This window comes from Aotus nancymaae, unplaced genomic scaffold (genome assembly GCF_030222135.1).
Source record: "Aotus nancymaae isolate 86718 unplaced genomic scaffold, 86718_ANA_hifiasm-v0.15.2.pri h1tg000025l, whole genome shotgun sequence".
NCBI classification, from domain to species: Eukaryota; Metazoa; Chordata; class Mammalia; order Primates; family Aotidae; genus Aotus; species Aotus nancymaae.
The window spans coordinates 29,595,329-29,611,861 of record NW_026988438.1 but is presented as its reverse complement, the minus strand read 5'-3'; the positions used below and the strand labels follow the sequence as shown (position 1 = coordinate 29,611,861).

General features: G+C 56.4%; 1 protein-coding gene across 1 annotated transcript; it reads left to right on the top strand.

The window, feature by feature from the left end:
- The first annotated feature begins 408 nt into the window (after positions 1-408).
- Positions 409-13,845, top strand: AQP1 (aquaporin 1 (Colton blood group)). The gene is made up of 4 exons (XM_012475128.2): positions 409-1,024; positions 10,389-10,553; positions 10,913-10,993; positions 11,790-13,845. The coding sequence occupies exons 1-4, from the start codon at positions 641-643 to the stop codon at positions 11,967-11,969; spliced, it is 810 nt and encodes a 269-aa protein (XP_012330551.1). The 5' UTR covers positions 409-640; the 3' UTR covers positions 11,970-13,845.
- Positions 13,846-16,533: the final 2,688 nt, after the last annotated feature.

Sequence of the window (16,533 nt, the reverse complement as noted above, 5' to 3'; positions counted from 1 at the left end):
AGGCTTGGCTGGTGGGACTGGGGGCTCTGGGACATCCCTAACATGGCATGCAGTGGCCGTGCAGGAGGCCCTGACTGCCCCTCTGGAGCCCTGGGCTCAGGGACTCCAGGCCAGTCCCTCTCTGGGTTGGGATGGGGATGTCAGGCCAGCAGGATCATGGTGCCTGCCTCCAGGGAGAGCAACGTCCACCCACCGAGTCCAGTCTACCCACTCCGCCCACTCTGGTGTGCCTGGCTCTACCCTCAGGAACCCCCTGAGCTTTGCACACAGGGTGGAGACACCTGGATTTCTCTGGTCCCCTTAGTGAGGCCAGCTTGGAGGAATTTCCCAAAGCCTATTAGAGCAACGGCCGCCTCCTGCCTTCCTCCTTGGGCTGGGCAGGGCTGAGGGCGGAGGGAGGGAGGGAGGGGGTGGAGAGGAGGAAGGAAAAAGTTGGCAGGCCGACAGCAGAGCCGAGTCTGCATCCATCCAGAGGAGGCCCGTGCGGTGTGGGGCGGGCCAGGAGTGAAGAGAGGCCTTCCTCCCTTTGTGCTCCCCCCGCCCCCCCCGCCCCTATAAATAGGCCCAGCCCAGGCTGTGGCTCAGCTCTCAGAGGGAGTTAAGCACCCGGCAGCGGTCTCAGGCCAAGCCCCCTGCCAGCATGGCCAGCGAGTTCAAGAAGAAGCTCTTCTGGAGGGCAGTGGTGGCCGAGTTCCTGGCCATGACCCTCTTTATCTTCATTAGCATCGGTTCTGCCCTGGGCTTCAAATACCCAGTGGGGAACAACCAGACGGCAGTCCAGGACAATGTGAAGGTGTCGCTGGCCTTCGGACTGAGCATCGCCACTTTGGCGCAGAGCGTGGGCCACATCAGCGGTGCCCACCTCAACCCAGCCGTCACGCTGGGGCTGCTGCTTAGCTGCCAGATCAGCATTCTCCGTGCCCTCATGTACATCATCGCCCAATGCGTGGGGGCCATCGTCGCCACCGCCATCCTCTCCGGCATCACCTCCTCCCTGCCTGGGAACTCGCTTGGCCGCAATGACGTGAGTGGGGGTCCCCGGGCTCGGGGTGTTCTAGAATGATGCTGAAAGGCACTGGTTCCATCCTCGGCCCATTGTGCAGATGGGGACACTGAGGAAGGAGAGAACGAGGTGGCTGGAGGTCACGTAGAGAGCTGGGGCTAGAACTCAGCTATGCATGCCTCCCAGAGCCTGTTTTCCGCCAGGCACTGTAGGAAGCTGAGAGCCAGAGAATAATGGTCTTGCCAATGTCCCCTGCAGGGCATTTATTATGGGGAATAAGCTTGGCCAGCCGTTCCTTGCCCCTTGGCTGTAGCTTTTTGGCCCTTCTCAGTCCTCCCCGTGCCACCAGCTCCCTCCTCCTGCAGCCCTGCACCCTGGGGAAACTTTGCCCACCATCCCTGGCCACCCTGAACCTGATGCCCAGCCTGTCTGCAGCTGGTTCTGCAAGTGTGTGAGCAGGACTCCCTCAGGGAGCCCCCAGGCCTCTGGGGAGCCCCCCATATTCACACAGGTTTCCAAACACACCATCGCTAGGAATTAAGAGAAGGGCCCTCTTCTACTCCTCTGCCCTGGGAATGAGACAAAGGTAAGGGAGTGAAAACACTTTCTGGGGCTGTTTGAAAGTGATTTTCCTGGATTACAGTGTGGGCTGGGGGCCAGGCACTGACAGGTGTGGTGTGTGTGTGTGTCTGTGCTTGTGTGTGTAGGTGTGCATGTGTGCATGTGTTTGCCAGCATGGGTCTCTGAGCTTGTGTAAACTGTGCGCATGTTTGTGCACCCGTGTAAGGGTGTGTGGGGGCGAGTTTGTAACCACATGTGCCCATGACTCCTGGCCTGAATGGGGTCTGGACTGGGGTCACTAATGACAAGCAGATGCTGGTGACTGGGTGGCAGCTGTGGAAGAGAATGTCTCCTGAGCTGCTGCTTAGCACGGCTAATAGGCCGCTGGCGGCAGCTGCCTGCTATCCCATACCTGGGCTTTTCCAGCTCCTCAGACAAGTGCAAACTCAGGCTGGGCTTGGGCCATAGCAGGGGGTGATTTGGCCTGGAGATGGAGGAAGGCTTGGAGGATGTCTCTGAGGGCCCAAGGGGCAGGTGAGCAGGCTTGGGGGTGCCTGCATGGGGAGGGAGGGAGGCTAAGGAGCAGAGAGGAGGACTTATCTAGAGAGAGGAGGCTGGCGGGGCTGTGGGCAGGGCAGGCAGGTGTGGGGATGGTGTGAGCCATCTCTGAGGGCACCACAGAGATGGCAGGAGTGATTACAGCAGCTGTCCTCTATCTTCCTAGCCAAAGTTCAGATCCTGGGGCTGGCAGCCAGCGGGAAGCTAGGTAAAGGTCTGGTGCAGAGGGCAGCTGGCTCAGCCCGGCCACGGGGGGCTTAGCACTTTTGTGTCATGGTGACACCTCACCCAACCTCCTCTGCAGCCAACCTCTGCTCAGCCCAAGATTGAAGATTAGCTCCCTGGGCTGGAATTTAGACTTTAGCCAGTTTAGACATGGCTACAGGGTATGTAAGGGACAGAGCTCAAACAGGCCACGTCACACTCTGCCCCCCAGGCCTCAGTTTCCAGTGGAGGCAGAGCTTGTAGCCTCAGGGAGTTCCAATGAGTAGGGTCGAGCTCACACTGAGGCTTGGCTGGGCATCATGGGCTGGGGAAGGGTCCCCGTAGGGGAGGGGTTGCGATTCCCAGGCTTTCTGGCTCCATCTCTTCCCTCCCATCTCACAGGGCAGTACCTCAGCACCTGCTGGCAAAGGCTTCACACTCCAGTACGGGCATCCAAGGCAGAGGCAGGAGGGTGGACCCCATCTGTGCCATCTGGATCAGGGGCCACACCCGACTCCCGTGCCCCACATCCTCCCTGGCCTCCATTTTTTATAGTCACCCCAATACTTGGGCTGGGCATCTTGCAAATGGGAGAAAAAGAGGAGCAGCCTAGTGTGGGGGCCAGCCCTGGGCTGGGAGGCACACACCTAGATTCAAGACCTGTCTGCAGCTAACCTGTTGAGCTTCCTTGGAGCTGCGGACCCTGAACCTCGAGAGGGGACCTAGGTCTTGTGACATCTCACAGCCACACCCATACAGCCAGCTCACTTCATTGCTTTGCACTTATCACCCATCCCAGGGAGGCTGGCTAAGAGCAACCAAGCAGGGCCAGTGCTGAACATCAGGGCACTACGCATTGCGGTGGGGGTTCAGGCGCTGCCCTGTCCTGACAGGAAGGGTGGGGTTCTGCAGCTCAACTCTGGACCTAGAAACAGAGAAGGTACCCCCCTGAGGGCTCCCATCAGACACTGGCCCTGGAACTGGAGGGGCCTCAGGGGTGGCCTGGATGCCTTAAAAGGGACAGGGGATGGTCTGGGCAGTAGGCGACACACTCTCCTTCATGATCCAGGGGAGACTCCTGCAGCCTCTCTGGCCCTGAGCCCCACCCCAGCCAAAACCTGGGTGGGGCAAGTTGTTGGCATGGAGATTTCCAAGGAAAACAGAGAAAGAGGTGGCAGGAAGTGGTTGGGGTGAGTCAGGGGGTGTCCCTTTGAGACATGTTGGGGACAACTTTCTCCCGACTGAGTCAGGGCTCAGGATACGCCCTCTAGAGACCATGGGCCTCCATCCAGCCTGCGAGGTCCTGGCTAGTTCTAAGAGCCAAATACCAATTCTGGCCAAGGGTGAGAGGCTCTGAGGCTATGGGGGGGACACTTGCCTGTCCCTGTCCTAGCTCAGCCACTAACACCATGTGACATCACACAACAGACTGGCCTGTGTGGCCCTAGCTCCTGGCTATGAGATAGGGACATAGCAGGGCATGGCCACGCTCTGAGAAGTAGGAGACATTGATGGACTTGGGATTACTGGCATTTGCTGTTTTTTTTCATTCTTCTGCTGTCTGGTTTGCTCAGCCAGCTCCCTGTAAGCGTGACTGGGGACTGCTGGGTGCTCAATGCAGGGCTGGGTTAGCCCGGCTCCCTCCCCGGAGAAGCCCACAGCCCTATGGCAAGATAAGCCAGCACACAGCTGCCTGTGATACAGAGCAGGAGGCAGATGCGATAAGAGGTGTCAGGGCAGGAGGCCTGGGAACCTTTGAACTTAAAGGGTGGGAGGTCCAGGAAGGCATCAGGGAGGAGGTTTCGCAGGAGCCAGAATGTGGAGACCCTGCCAAGGGAAGGGGCAGAGAGGACTGTGTAAGCACAGGGTAGGCGGAGGTGGGGGCAGTGTCTGGTAGTGGGGTGTGGTCAGGCTGGGGGGCATGGAGGGAGGGTGGTGAGGGCTCAGGATGCAGGCCAGGGGCTGCATCCAGGGGAAGGGGTCTGGATCCCCAGAGCCTGTGATTTCTGCCCCCTGGGCTCAGGCAGAGGGCAAAGCTACTACCCTCTTTGGGGTCTTCTCCAGCCCTGCTAATTCGGGACTTGACTGTTCATGAAGTGCTTCTACCTGCAGCATCAGGGGCCTGACCGAAGCCCTAAACTCTCCCCTTCACCCTGTTTTCTGGGCCTCAGTTTCCCCAGCCATAGAGTGAGAGGCCTCTTCATGCCACCAGTTCTCCCGGGGGCCCTGCCACCTCCCCCAGAGCTCAGGGAAGGGCTGGGGAAAGGAAGGCAGAGTTTCCATGTCCCTGTCCAGCCCGGGCTACGCAGGGAGGACTGGGGGCTGGGTGGTGGTGCCACATCTGGGACATATAATTACTGTTTCCAGCCAGTCCCAGATGACAGGGAGGGCACAGAGAGGGGTGGGAGCTTTGTGGTGGAGACTTCCCTCACCACGGAAAATCGTGAGGCTGCTTCCCCTTTAGAGCCCTCAGCACAGCCCAGCTGGTCCCAGTGTTGCCCACCCTGATGCTTGCCCTAACCAGCGCCTGCGCTGGGAACTCTGGTCTGAAGTGGCCCTGCTTTGAGAGGGGACACGCCCCCCCCACCCCGGGATGCCTAAGGGGCTTACCTCCTGCACTTCCCCAGGCCACAGCCTCCTCTCACACCTTGCCTCCCCTTTTCCACCCAGGGCAGCCTTCCAGCAGCGTGAGGGGCCATTAGCTCACTGCAAGCCAATTCCAGATGGTGCCCCACTTAGTCTAGGGCCCCCTGCCAGCAGGGGCCATTGCCCTTACCTTCTGGAAGCACACACAAATCTGGAGTCTCCTGAATGGCTGGGATCTGAGCCCTCACACCTGGAGGTGAGGGCAGGAAAATGCCTTCTGCAAGGCCCTGCAGGTGGCCTGGGTCCCCTCAGTCAGGGCTTCCCCTGGGGACAAGAGGGGCTCCTTGCCCACATGGAATGGTGCCCAGGGGGATCATGAGGGGCTGTCTTCACTCAGCCAGTAGCTACAGTTTAGTGGGGTGGGCACACTCTGAGGCTGAAATCTCCAACTTCTATAAGATGTCCAGAAAGGCTGGAAAATGCTACCGCCCCCTCATCCTCCCATCCCCTGCTCCCCGCCCTTTCAGTGCCTGCAATCTCATCGTGGTCAGGGCCCTTGAGAGGCAGGTTTCTGCTCAGTGTAAAGAAGGTTGTTGTTATTGCTGACATGAAGAAGGGGCTGCCTCTAAGTCAATAAGCTCCCTGTCATCAGGGGTGTGCAATAGACACTATCTGGTGGGGAGGCCACTTTGGGGTGCCTTTCTATGCAGGGGTGCAGTAGGGTAGGTGACAGCTTCTGCAACATAGGCTTTGTGTCACGCTGAAACCAGCAGTTCTGATGGCCTTCAGGGGATCCTGTGCTCAGGTTTCTGGATCTGGGGCTAGAGAGTGACCACCCCGACATCAGGCAGGAGGTGCTTCTGGAAACTGCCCAGGGCTAGAATCTGGGCCAAGGCCTCCATTTTACTGATGGGGAAACTGAAGCCGACAGAGGCGTGGAGGCTTGTCAAGGTGGCAGTGCCTCCTAGCCCTTGATTATTTCTGCTGCTCCAGAGTGCACAGCATTGCACAAACACAAATATGCACGCACATGTGCTCTCACATGGGGGACACACACACAGTACACGGAACTCATTGTCAAGACTGGGTGGTCCCGCTTAGGCTCTGGGACCTGAGGAGGGTTGGGTGGGGGTTCCTCAATGGAGCCTTTTCCTTTCCCTGCCCTGGAGTTAGGAAAAGAAGGAGGGAGGCAGGGAGGAAGCTATTGCTTTGTGTATTGTTTCTTGTCAGGAAGATGAAATGGGAGCAAATAAAGGGCTCGTTGAGACTTGCTGCCTTCTCACTTGAGGGGCTCATTTTTTTCTCTTCTCTTCCCTATGTAGCTGTGTGGGTGTGACACAGGGACACAGTGAGGCACTCAGAAATGCCATCAGACACACCAGTGCAGACACACAGCATGGCCTCCAGGACTTCCTGTCCTGCAGAGACCCCTGTGTGATAGCTGTTCCCAGGGAGGGCTGAGGCACTTGGTCACATGGGATTAAAAAGCATGTGTATTCTCTAATTCAGGGGTACAGGGTTTTTAATATATTTTTAACCAAGTTGGTTAATGATGTGGTTCAAACCCTCCCTGTTCATGTTATTGGTAGTTTTTGGCTGCTTCATTTATTCTATACATTTCTAATAGAAGATTGTTACAATTTTTCACTCTGGTGGTAGAGTGATCCAATTCTCCTTATAATTCTGTCAATTTTTCCCTCATTTATTTTTAGGCTATGTTGTTTGGTGCATGCAAATTGGGGCTTTTTGTAGTTCTTTTACAGATTTTTAAAATTTAATTATTGTGTAATAAACCACTTACAATCTAACAAAAAAGAGAAAGAGGGAGTGAACCCTGGACACATGTGGTCATCCACAGACACAGCACTTATCTACAAGACATGCAGAGGCACACAAAGCCAGGAATACCCCCATGTCCACGTGTGAACACCCACGGAGGAGTGACACTGGGGCCCACAGAGGTCCCCTCACTGCCCAGTGCTGAGTCCTGGAGGCACTGGGGTGGGCAGGGAAGGCCTCAATGTTTTCTGTCCCCTGAGAATGAATGCTTAGAGCCTCAGTCAGGTCCAGAGGCCTCTGGAGCCTGCTGTTCCTCAAGGCCAGGGCAGGCCAAGTCAGGGGCCCCAGGCCTTGGAAGCTATCCTGGTTGGCCTGTCCGTGGGTAGCAGGGAGGGCTTAGAGTACATTGCCCGGAGAGATCATTTCTGGGCTGCCCCTGAGCCAGGACACACTGGCAGCCACAGAGCCACCTTCTGCCAGCTCCCGAGTCTAAGCTGGGGATAGCCAGGTCCCTTGGCTGGGCCTAGGAGTGTCCAGCCCATTGACCTGTGAGTGTAGGGTGGCACAGACCATGGGGCAAGGATCCTGGCTTTGCTGCATCCTCCCTGGGCCTCAGCCTCCACATCATCATCTCACTGAGCCATCGCACAGGCTGCCTTGTAGGGCCCCCAGAGGCTAATGATTGGCCCATTGTTTCCCAGCTAGAAAGTGAAGAAGACGGCCCTGGGTCTGGAGAGCATCTCTGGAGCCAGGCTGCCTCTCGCGAGGGTAGGAATTCTAGAAAATTATCATCCTCTACCACTTCCATCACGACACAGTGAGCCTCCCCTCAGATGTGTGGGCAGGGAAATGGCAGAGGCCCTCCACCCTGTCCTAGCCTAGCTCCCAGCCAGGAGGAGTTGCACCCACATAGGCCGAAGGAAGATTGGTTTCCTACAAGATGCACAGAGAATTCAGTGAGGGCGTAGCAGGTGGGAGCAGAAGTTAATTCCAGTCAGGGGTCCGGGAAGGCTTCTAGGAGCTGGTGGGGTCTGAACTGGGCTTGAGCAGTCAGGGTTACAAGGGCTTAGCACAAAATGGAGAGCGTGTATCTTTTTGACGCTTTAGAAGAAATGTGTGCATTATGCTTTAGGTAATTCGTGCATTCACAAAACCTAGGACTGCAGACAAAGGCAGGAAGAGAATTGTCAACTGTTACTTTTTTTTTTTTTTTTTTTTTGCCTTAATAAGACCTGGGCCAGGCAAAACTACCTGGGGATGTGCAAACATATATATATATATGTATATTTTAATAACAGGTGACTAAAATGGGAATTGTCCCTGTTTAAGCAATTTTTCAAATTTAATGGGTTGTAAACAGTAACATACATTTTGAAGTATTTTTACCTTTTCTTTCCTGGACATTGAGTTTCAACAGGCCTTTGAGTGCCCCTTCCAATTCTGAATTATCAAGTTTTTCCAGATGTAAATAATGCAAGCGTATTAGGTAGTTAAAGGAAGATTGTCAGTAGATGTTGAAGCAATCAGGGGAGGCTTCCTGGTGGTGGTGGTAGTGGGTACTAGAGAGGAAGGCTGTCAGCCCATGTGGTTCTCAGCAGTCAGGAAGATATATTCCTGAATTCCCAGGGCAGGTGGCTGCTCCCTCCCCTCCCCAAGGACTCAGAGCACAGAGCCTGGAACCCTCACTTTCTGCTCTGCCCACTTTGCATGAAAAGCATGGTATCTTTGGGTTGGGGCTGGGACTCTCAGACCTGGTTAAGAACCAGGGGAGATGAGCTCCTTCTGGTCACATCTGTGAGGGATGGGGCTGGGAGGGTTCTCCAAGGCGGGTACAGCCATGGCTCCATTAATCATTGCGAAAGGGCTGGTTTCAGGATTTCTGTCAGCTAGTAGTTAGGCCAGCCCTGGAGAGCAGAGGAGAGAGGGACAGAAGGAGCTGTGAGCTTCCTGAAGGCTCAGACACAGAGGGAGAGGGGTGGGTGGGCATCAGGACTAGCCAGCCTGGCCTCACCGGCCTGAACCCTGTCCAGCCTGTCCTAGCTCTGGGCAGGCTACAGCTGCCGTCACTCCCATCTGTGCAGGCAAGACGTCTCCTTCTGCCTGTCCCCAGATCGTACACACACAATGAGAAGAACCACAACGAGAGCCACAACCACTGCCCCGTCCCTCCTGCGTCGGCAACTCTTTCCAAATGCCCTGAGATGGCCCCTTTGGCCTTTGAACCTCCCAACTGGTCTGGAGAGCAGGCATGGAGAAATGAGATCCATTTTGCAGATGGGGAGACTGAAGACCAGAGGGGATAGGCCATGCTCACGGGGCCAGAAAGTAGAAGAGTCAGGACCTGAACCCAGGGCTTCTGCCTCCTTGGTCCAGTGTTGGGACAGAAAGGCAACTGGGCATTGCCCAGAGGTCTGGCAGACCTATAGGGATGTAGCTCTGGGGTCTGCCAGGAAAGGCCCAAATCTGGGGCTGCAAGGCAGGGGAGGGGATGTGAGTCATTCCCTGTAACCCGGGGCTGCAGACAAAGCCGGGAAGAGAATTGTTCTTGTAGGATGGCCTCAGGGTGGGGCTGGGAAAATCTCCAAGGTGTGCCCCCCTACCTTGGATTTTGCAAAATTCCCTATGGCCCTGGAGACACTCCCATACCCTGAGGATGGGAGCTGGGTAGTGGGGCTGCCAGCTGGGAAGTGTTTGGGTGCATCCGCCCTGGCTGGGGGAAGGCAGCCTAAGTGGCCTCATCTGGGCATCTTTGCAAGTGAGCCTTTGCTGATGCGGTCCAGCTCCCCTGTGTGAGTGCACTGAGCCCCTGGGACGGCCACAAAGCATAGTGGAAGGTGCTGGGCCTCCTTAGGGAGGGTCCTCCTGGGGCAGCTGCACGGGGACGACTTTCATGACTTCACTGCAGCTCCCATTCCCTTTTCTTTCCATGAGTCATGTTTCTAAAAGTGGCCCAGGAGCAAGTGGCAGCCAGACGGTGGTGGGGGGGCCTATCTGGCCAGGGAGACAGAGGGTGAGACTGGGGCCAGGAATAGGGAGGAAGAAGAGAAGGAGAGACAGGGAGGGCAGGACCACAAGAAATGGGAGACAGGTCCTGGACCAGGAAGAGAGACGGGTGGAGAAGGAGAGAGAGAGGGCGGAGACAAGGGAGGCAGGCACGGAGGGGAGAGAGGGGCGGAGGGAGCCGGGAGCTCACTGAAGGCCCCCACAGCCCTGGAATTTAGATGCAGGCGGGCATGGGGTGGAATGTTGTAGATTTTTGGGTATGAAGCCATGTCCCCTGCTGGGCCCTCCCACCTGTTTGCATCTCTTCTCCTAGGACCGTGCTCCTGACCATCACCCCCATGCCTGGGACTCGCCCCTTGCCTCTGGCCTTGGTAACCCAAGGTAACCTGGCCGGGATGCAGCTGGATGCGAAGACCCCAGCTCACCCCACGGGTCTCCAGCTTCTAGGCAGAGTGGGGCTGGGTCTAGGCAGGTCATAGGGGTCTAGCTGGAGTTTCATCCACAGTAGTGGGAGGGTTCAAGGCCTGATTTCCACCACCTGCTGTGTGTACTTGCCTGGGGCCCTGTGAGGGGCTCTGAAGGCCCATCTGAGGGTCTGCCCTTCGTGCCTGGGCGGTCTGGGGGTCCTTGGGGTTCTGGGACACAGTCCCTGCCTACCCTCCTCACCGGTCCTCCCCACCTCTCTCGCCTGCAGCTGGCTGATGGCGTGAACTCGGGCCAGGGCCTGGGCATTGAGATCATCGGGACCCTGCAGCTGGTGCTGTGCGTCCTGGCCACTACCGACCGGAGACGCCGCGACCTTGGTGGCTCAGCCCCCCTCGCCATCGGCCTCTCTGTAGCCCTCGGACACCTCCTGGCTGTGAGTTGGGGACCCTCCCAGGTGGAGGTAGGGGTAGGGAGGGCAGGGGCTGGTGGGGTGCCCTGCCATGGGCAGCCGGTGGGACTTTCAACAGGGCTCTTGCCATGGGGTGGAGGATGGCGGGCCAGCACTGGGGCTGGGGGTGGGGGGTGGGGGGTGGGGGGCAGGGGGTGGGAGTTGGGGGCTGGGTCCTGCCCTGGAGAGGAGCACAGGGACCTCCTGCCCAGCTTGGGGTCAGCATTCTTCTCTCCCTGGGTCTCATTGTCCCCCACTCCTGATTATTCTCTGTCTCCCTCCTCTCACTCTCTCTTCACCTGTGACTCTGCCTTCACCCCTCCCTCTGTCTTTTTCCCTCACAGATTGACTACACCGGCTGTGGGATTAACCCTGCTCGGTCCTTCGGCTCTGCGGTGATCACACACAACTTCAGCAACCACTGGGTAGGCGACCCACGGGCTGCCCCTACGGCCCAGGGTGGGGGGTGGGCGGCTTTGGTGTCCCATGCTAAGCCAGACCCCACCCTCGAAGCATCCCTTCCTGTCCTGGAGGCTCTGGGAGACAGCCAGGGCACAGGAAATCAGGAAACCGAGGCCTGCCACGAAGGGGCAGGGCGGGGTCCCACTGTGAGCTCGAGCCCTCCCAGCTCCGCCCTGCCCCAGGTCATCTCAGCAGCGTGGTTGAAAGTGGGGCTCCAAATCCTGGCCCTGCCACTTTTGGGTTCAGCATGACCTTGAGCAGCGTGCTTGAGCCTCAGTTTCCTGAACTGTGGAGGGGGATATGGTGGTGCCCACCTCCCAGGGTGGCTGAGAGGAGGAAAGGGCTCACTCCCTATCTGTAAACTGAGTTCAGGACAGAGGCTGCGCTTGGTGGATTTTAGCTCTTCTTGTCATGGATGTGGATGTGCTAGGCCAGCCTTGCATTAACAACGGTCTCCGGCGCCTTTCCAAAGCTGGGAGGGCAGGGGCGGTGGCTTTCCTCAAGAAGGGGCTGCTACTGCCTGTGCCTGAACTGGGCCATGCAGAGGCAAGGAGGTGCCCTCACCACACAGCCTGGCCTGGGCCAGTTCTGAGGGGCACCGGAATCAGGATGTTAGGATTTGGTCCTCCTGCCCGCCTCTGTCTCAGGTGGGAGAAAACCTGTCCAATGGGGTGGCGGGCGGGCGGGCGGGGGTACCCCAGGGAACTCTTCCCAGGGCTTCTTAGTGCAGTCTTCTGAACACACCTGCTCTGTTCCTAGATTTTCTGGGTAGGGCCGTTCATCGGGGGAGCCCTGGCTGTCCTCATCTACGACTTCATCCTGGCCCCGCGCAGCAGTGACCTCGCAGACCGTGTGAAGGTGTGGACCAGCGGCCAGGTGGAGGAGTACGACCTGGATGCCGACGACATCAACTCCAGGGTGGAGATGAAGCCCAAATAGAAGGAGTCTAGCCCGGGCATCCACATAGAGGGCAGGGGCAGGGGCGGGCGGAGGGAGGGGAGGGGTGAAATCCATATTGTAGACACTCTGACAAGCTGGTCAAGCTCACTTCCCCAAGATCTGCCAGACCTCCACGGTCAAGCCTCATTTGGGGGTGTTTCTATCACTTTCTTTCTCTGTTTTCCGGCCTCAGAGCTTCCTGGGGACCAAGATTTACCAATTCACCCAATACCCTGAAGTCGTGAGGAAGGTGAAAGAGAGGGACCCACCTGCTAGTCACCCCCTCAGAGTGGGATGGGAGGTGTGCCAGAAAGTCCCCCCTTGTTCCAAAGTTGCTCATCGACTCACCTGCGCAAGTGCCTGGGATTCTACTGTAATTGCTTTGTGCCTTTGGGCATGGCCCCCTTTCTTCTAACCTGCACCTTGCTCCCAATGGTGCTTGGAGGGGGAAGAGATCCCAGGAGGTGCAGGGGAGGGCAAGCTTTGTTCCTTCAGTTCTGCGTGCTCCCAGGCCCCCGCCCGCTCAGACTTACTGCCTGACCTTGGAATCATCCCTATCTCAGGGCCTCAGCGACCTCCTTCTGCAGAGTGGCAGGGACAGGGAGAGCTACACGGACCTGCAGCCCCGAGTGCAGACACAGCACAGGTCCAGAAAACGTGGTCTAGACCAGGGCTGCTCCTTCCATTGCCAGGGGCATGGCTATCGCCACACACCTCGGTGTACATGTGTGCAGAGCAGACGGGCTACAAAGCAGAGATGGACAGACAGTCAGGTAGTTGGAACTTTCTCTTCCCTGTGAAGGGTGTTCCCAAGACAGGGCCTGCTGTTGCAGAATGAAGCCATTTAGAGGGTGAAGGAGAAATACCCATGTTACTTCTCTGAGTTTGAGTTGGTCTTTCCATCTATCACTGCATTATCTTGATCATTCTTTCAGTTCTCTACTCCCTCTTGTCAGTGTAGACACAGGTCACCATTATGCTGGTATATATCTATCAAAGAGCACTTGAGCTAGCTGAAGCCCAAAGCCTGAAGACAGAATGACCCTGATGCAGGTCAGCCCGTGGAGGCTAGGCATGGCCCTCCCGGGGCTCGGGGGTTTTTTTCAAGCCCTCAGCTGGTCCTGAGCGGATGGAGCAAGTCCTGCTCTTGTTCACGAGCTCCTGGTTGGAGGCATTTGAGCAGCTGAGTAACCTGCACAGCTTTGCCATGTGACCCCTGGCCACAGCCTTCCTTCCACATTGACCTGGAGGGGAGAGGTCAGCCTTGACCTGATGAGGCAGCTACAGCTGTAGCCCAAGGACAGTTCGGAGATCAGAATCAGCTTTGAAGGCTGAATTCTTCCACTCATCTATCTACATAAGTCCATTCAATTCCACCAGGGCCAGAGCAGCTCCACCACTGTGCACTTAGCCATCATGGCCACAGAAACAAAGAGACAGAATTACGCAGGTATTTCGAAGCAGAGGGACAACCAGGAGGCCCTTAGCTGTCACCAGCACATCACATCTGCACACTCTCTTCTCCATTCCCTAGCAGGAACTTCTAGCCCATTTAACAGATAAAGAAACTGAGGCCCTCCGTTTCAGCTAGGTAATGATTTAGCCAGGTCTAGCAACCAAGGCCCTGTCTGTGGCTACTTCCTGGACCACGAGGCTGATTCCTCTCATTTCCAGCTTCTCAGTTTCTGCCTGGGCAATGGCTAGGGGCCAGGAGTGGGGAGGGTGGTGATGGAGGGAGAGGGGCACACCCACCCCCAGCCTGGTTCTACGCTGCTGCGCACCAGGGCCCTGCGTCTGCCCGCTCTGCATAATTGTCTCTTTGGAGTTGGAATTTCATTATATGTTAAGAAAATAAAGGAAAATGACTTGTAAGGTCCTTCGGGCTTCCTGCAGTTTTTCTTCTTTTGATGCCGTATCCCCACAAATGTTTCTGGATTACTCCACAAGGAAATCAGTCCACTGCTAGGGACCCAGTCTGGAGGACCCACTGCCTCCCCTTCTACCTTCAATACCCCTGATCTCAGGCGATGAGACAGCCACATCACAGACTTCATCTGAGGGACACAGGGTCCTACTCCTAGTAGGAGACTTCCAGAGCCCAGTGGGATGACTGAAGATCTGGGGGCAGGGAAAAGGCAGGATTCTGATCAGTTTAAATGGGGCTATGGGAGCCATTTCTGATTCCTGAGTATGGAAGGGATGGGGGAAAGTAGGCCTGAAGTCTAACAGCCCCCCAGCCCCTCATCCCCTCTATCCTCCACAGAGCATGACCCCGGGAACACTAGGGATCGCTCCGCCTTCCTCCTTCCCTCCATTCACATTTGCCACCCATCTGACCTGGGCTGAGCGTCTCATGGGAGACAGACTTGCTCATCAGAGCCCAGTGTGGTTGGCTCTGCATCAGGCTGAGATTGGGACCCCGGCTCCTGACCCTCCCGACATGCACACACACTTAGTGCCTGATCATAGGGAATAGGTAACATGGCAGTGGGCTGAGCTGGGAAATAGTGTATGGGCAGGTCCTGGCGCCCCGGCACTGCTCCTGGGAGACACATGGTTCCTGCCCACTCTGTGGAACACCTGGCTGACGGTGATATAAGAGGGGCTTGGTCTCAGGGAGCCAGGGGCTAGGCACCCCGACAGTGAAGACTGAGGCCGTGTTGATGGGACAGGCTTTCTTATTTCAGCGTGCCCTGGGTCACTCGGCTGTCTCAGTCCCTGCAAACCAGTGCATCACATCTGCACACTCTTCTCCACTCCCTCGCAAGAACTTCCAGCCCATTTAACAGATAAGGAAACTTTTCTCCCAGCTTGAGAGGGGCATAAAAATGGCAGCGTGCCAGCCAGGCTGTGGGAATCGGCTACCAGCTAGCCCGCTGCATCCCAGGCCCACCTGTGAGGGTGTGCCGATGCTGTCTCTCACAGCCCTTCTCGGCTTGTCTCCTTAACTCATCCCATCCTTCTAGGCCTGAAGCCCTCCCAACCCCTGCTATGAGTCCAGCCACCTCAACTCCTACTCACTCACTCCGACCCCCACCCCCACTTCACCCCCACTCCATGGCACAGCCTTCTTTATTGTATTGCTTAGTTATAGAATCCTAGAGCCAAGAGGCAGGGCCTGAATAAGACATCAGGGGACTGCTATTTCTTGAGCACTCACTATGTGTGAGGAATCTCCCTGAGATTATGCATACATTCGCTCTAATCTTTACGACATCCTTGGAAGGTAGAGATATGTGTCCCCATTTGTAGAGGGTGCCAGAGTCCCTGAAGATGAAATGATTTTCCCCAGGCCACACAGCATGTTGGTGGCAGAATTGGGATTTGAACATGTTCTGCTTGGCTTCAAAGATCAGGCTCTTTCCACAATGTGGTCTTGGCCTGTTTTGTCAGGATTCCTGCTAAAAGTTAAGCTCTGGGCTAGCCAGGAAGCCAGGCTGCGTGGCGAGTGCAGCCACTCCAGCAGAGTGCGCATGGGGAGGGGGAAGGAGAAGTGCCAGCCCTAGAGCCACTCGGCGTCAGGAGAAGCCTGCTTATTCCAGGGTCAGCTGGACGTGGTGTCTGCTTGAGACACGTTGGTATCACAGGGCCTGAGGCTGCTCCCCTTAGCATTGGCCCCACCCAAGCCTCCCCACTGTCTTCCAGGGCCTGGCTACCCCTCTCCCTGGGAGAAAAATGTCTGGGAAACATGTTCACCCAGCAGAGTATCTGAGAAGGGGAAGGGCAATGCTGCATCATGAGGGATAATAATGCACTAAGACAGGGCCTCAGTGGCCTCAGCTACCCATCAGGCAAGGGGGCAACAGCTTAGGGCAAAGGCAATTCCAGATTACTCCTCATCTTCCAGCCTGCGGGTTTAGTGCTCTAGGCACCCCATCTCTTTGGGGCCATCCCCAATGCTGCTCTTCTCATCTTCTATACAGCCCAACACAGGAAGAGTTTTGAGGGAATAACAGATGAAGCAGGGCTCCTTGGGCAGCTGAGACCTTGTCTGTTCATCAGACTTTAATGGAAGTAGTAAATTTCCTGAAAGCTCCCAGGATTCAATCTTTGTCCTCAGGCTGTTGAACATTCAGGCAGCTGCACGTGTGATGTGAGTTGGTGGGGGGCACCTGTCGTCCCTCTCTGACTGGGTCCCTGATGAGACCAGACAACAGGTCACTATCTCCATCAGATGCCCTCCTGGCCCTTCCCTTGAGATTGCACATGGAATGGCTCAGCTGGCTTGGAAGGTTGTGCCCTCTGCACCCGGCCCAGGAGGAAGCAGGATGTAATCTAGCAGCCACTGAATCCTAGAACATTTGTCTTTCCATTAAACTCACAAGAGCAAAAAGTTGTGGTTCTGCAATTGCTCCATTTATTCTGAGGCCCCCTAGGAACGCTGGGACAGATCAGAGGGTCAGCCGGAGCCCAGAGGTGAACGTTCACATCAGCCTGAGGTTGGATTTCAGCCACACATATTTATGATCTCAATCATCAGATCAACCTCTCCTGGGTTTCTAAACATTCAAGAGTCTGAGCTCCTTATAGATGCATATTTCCCTTTTGACATTTCACTTTCTCC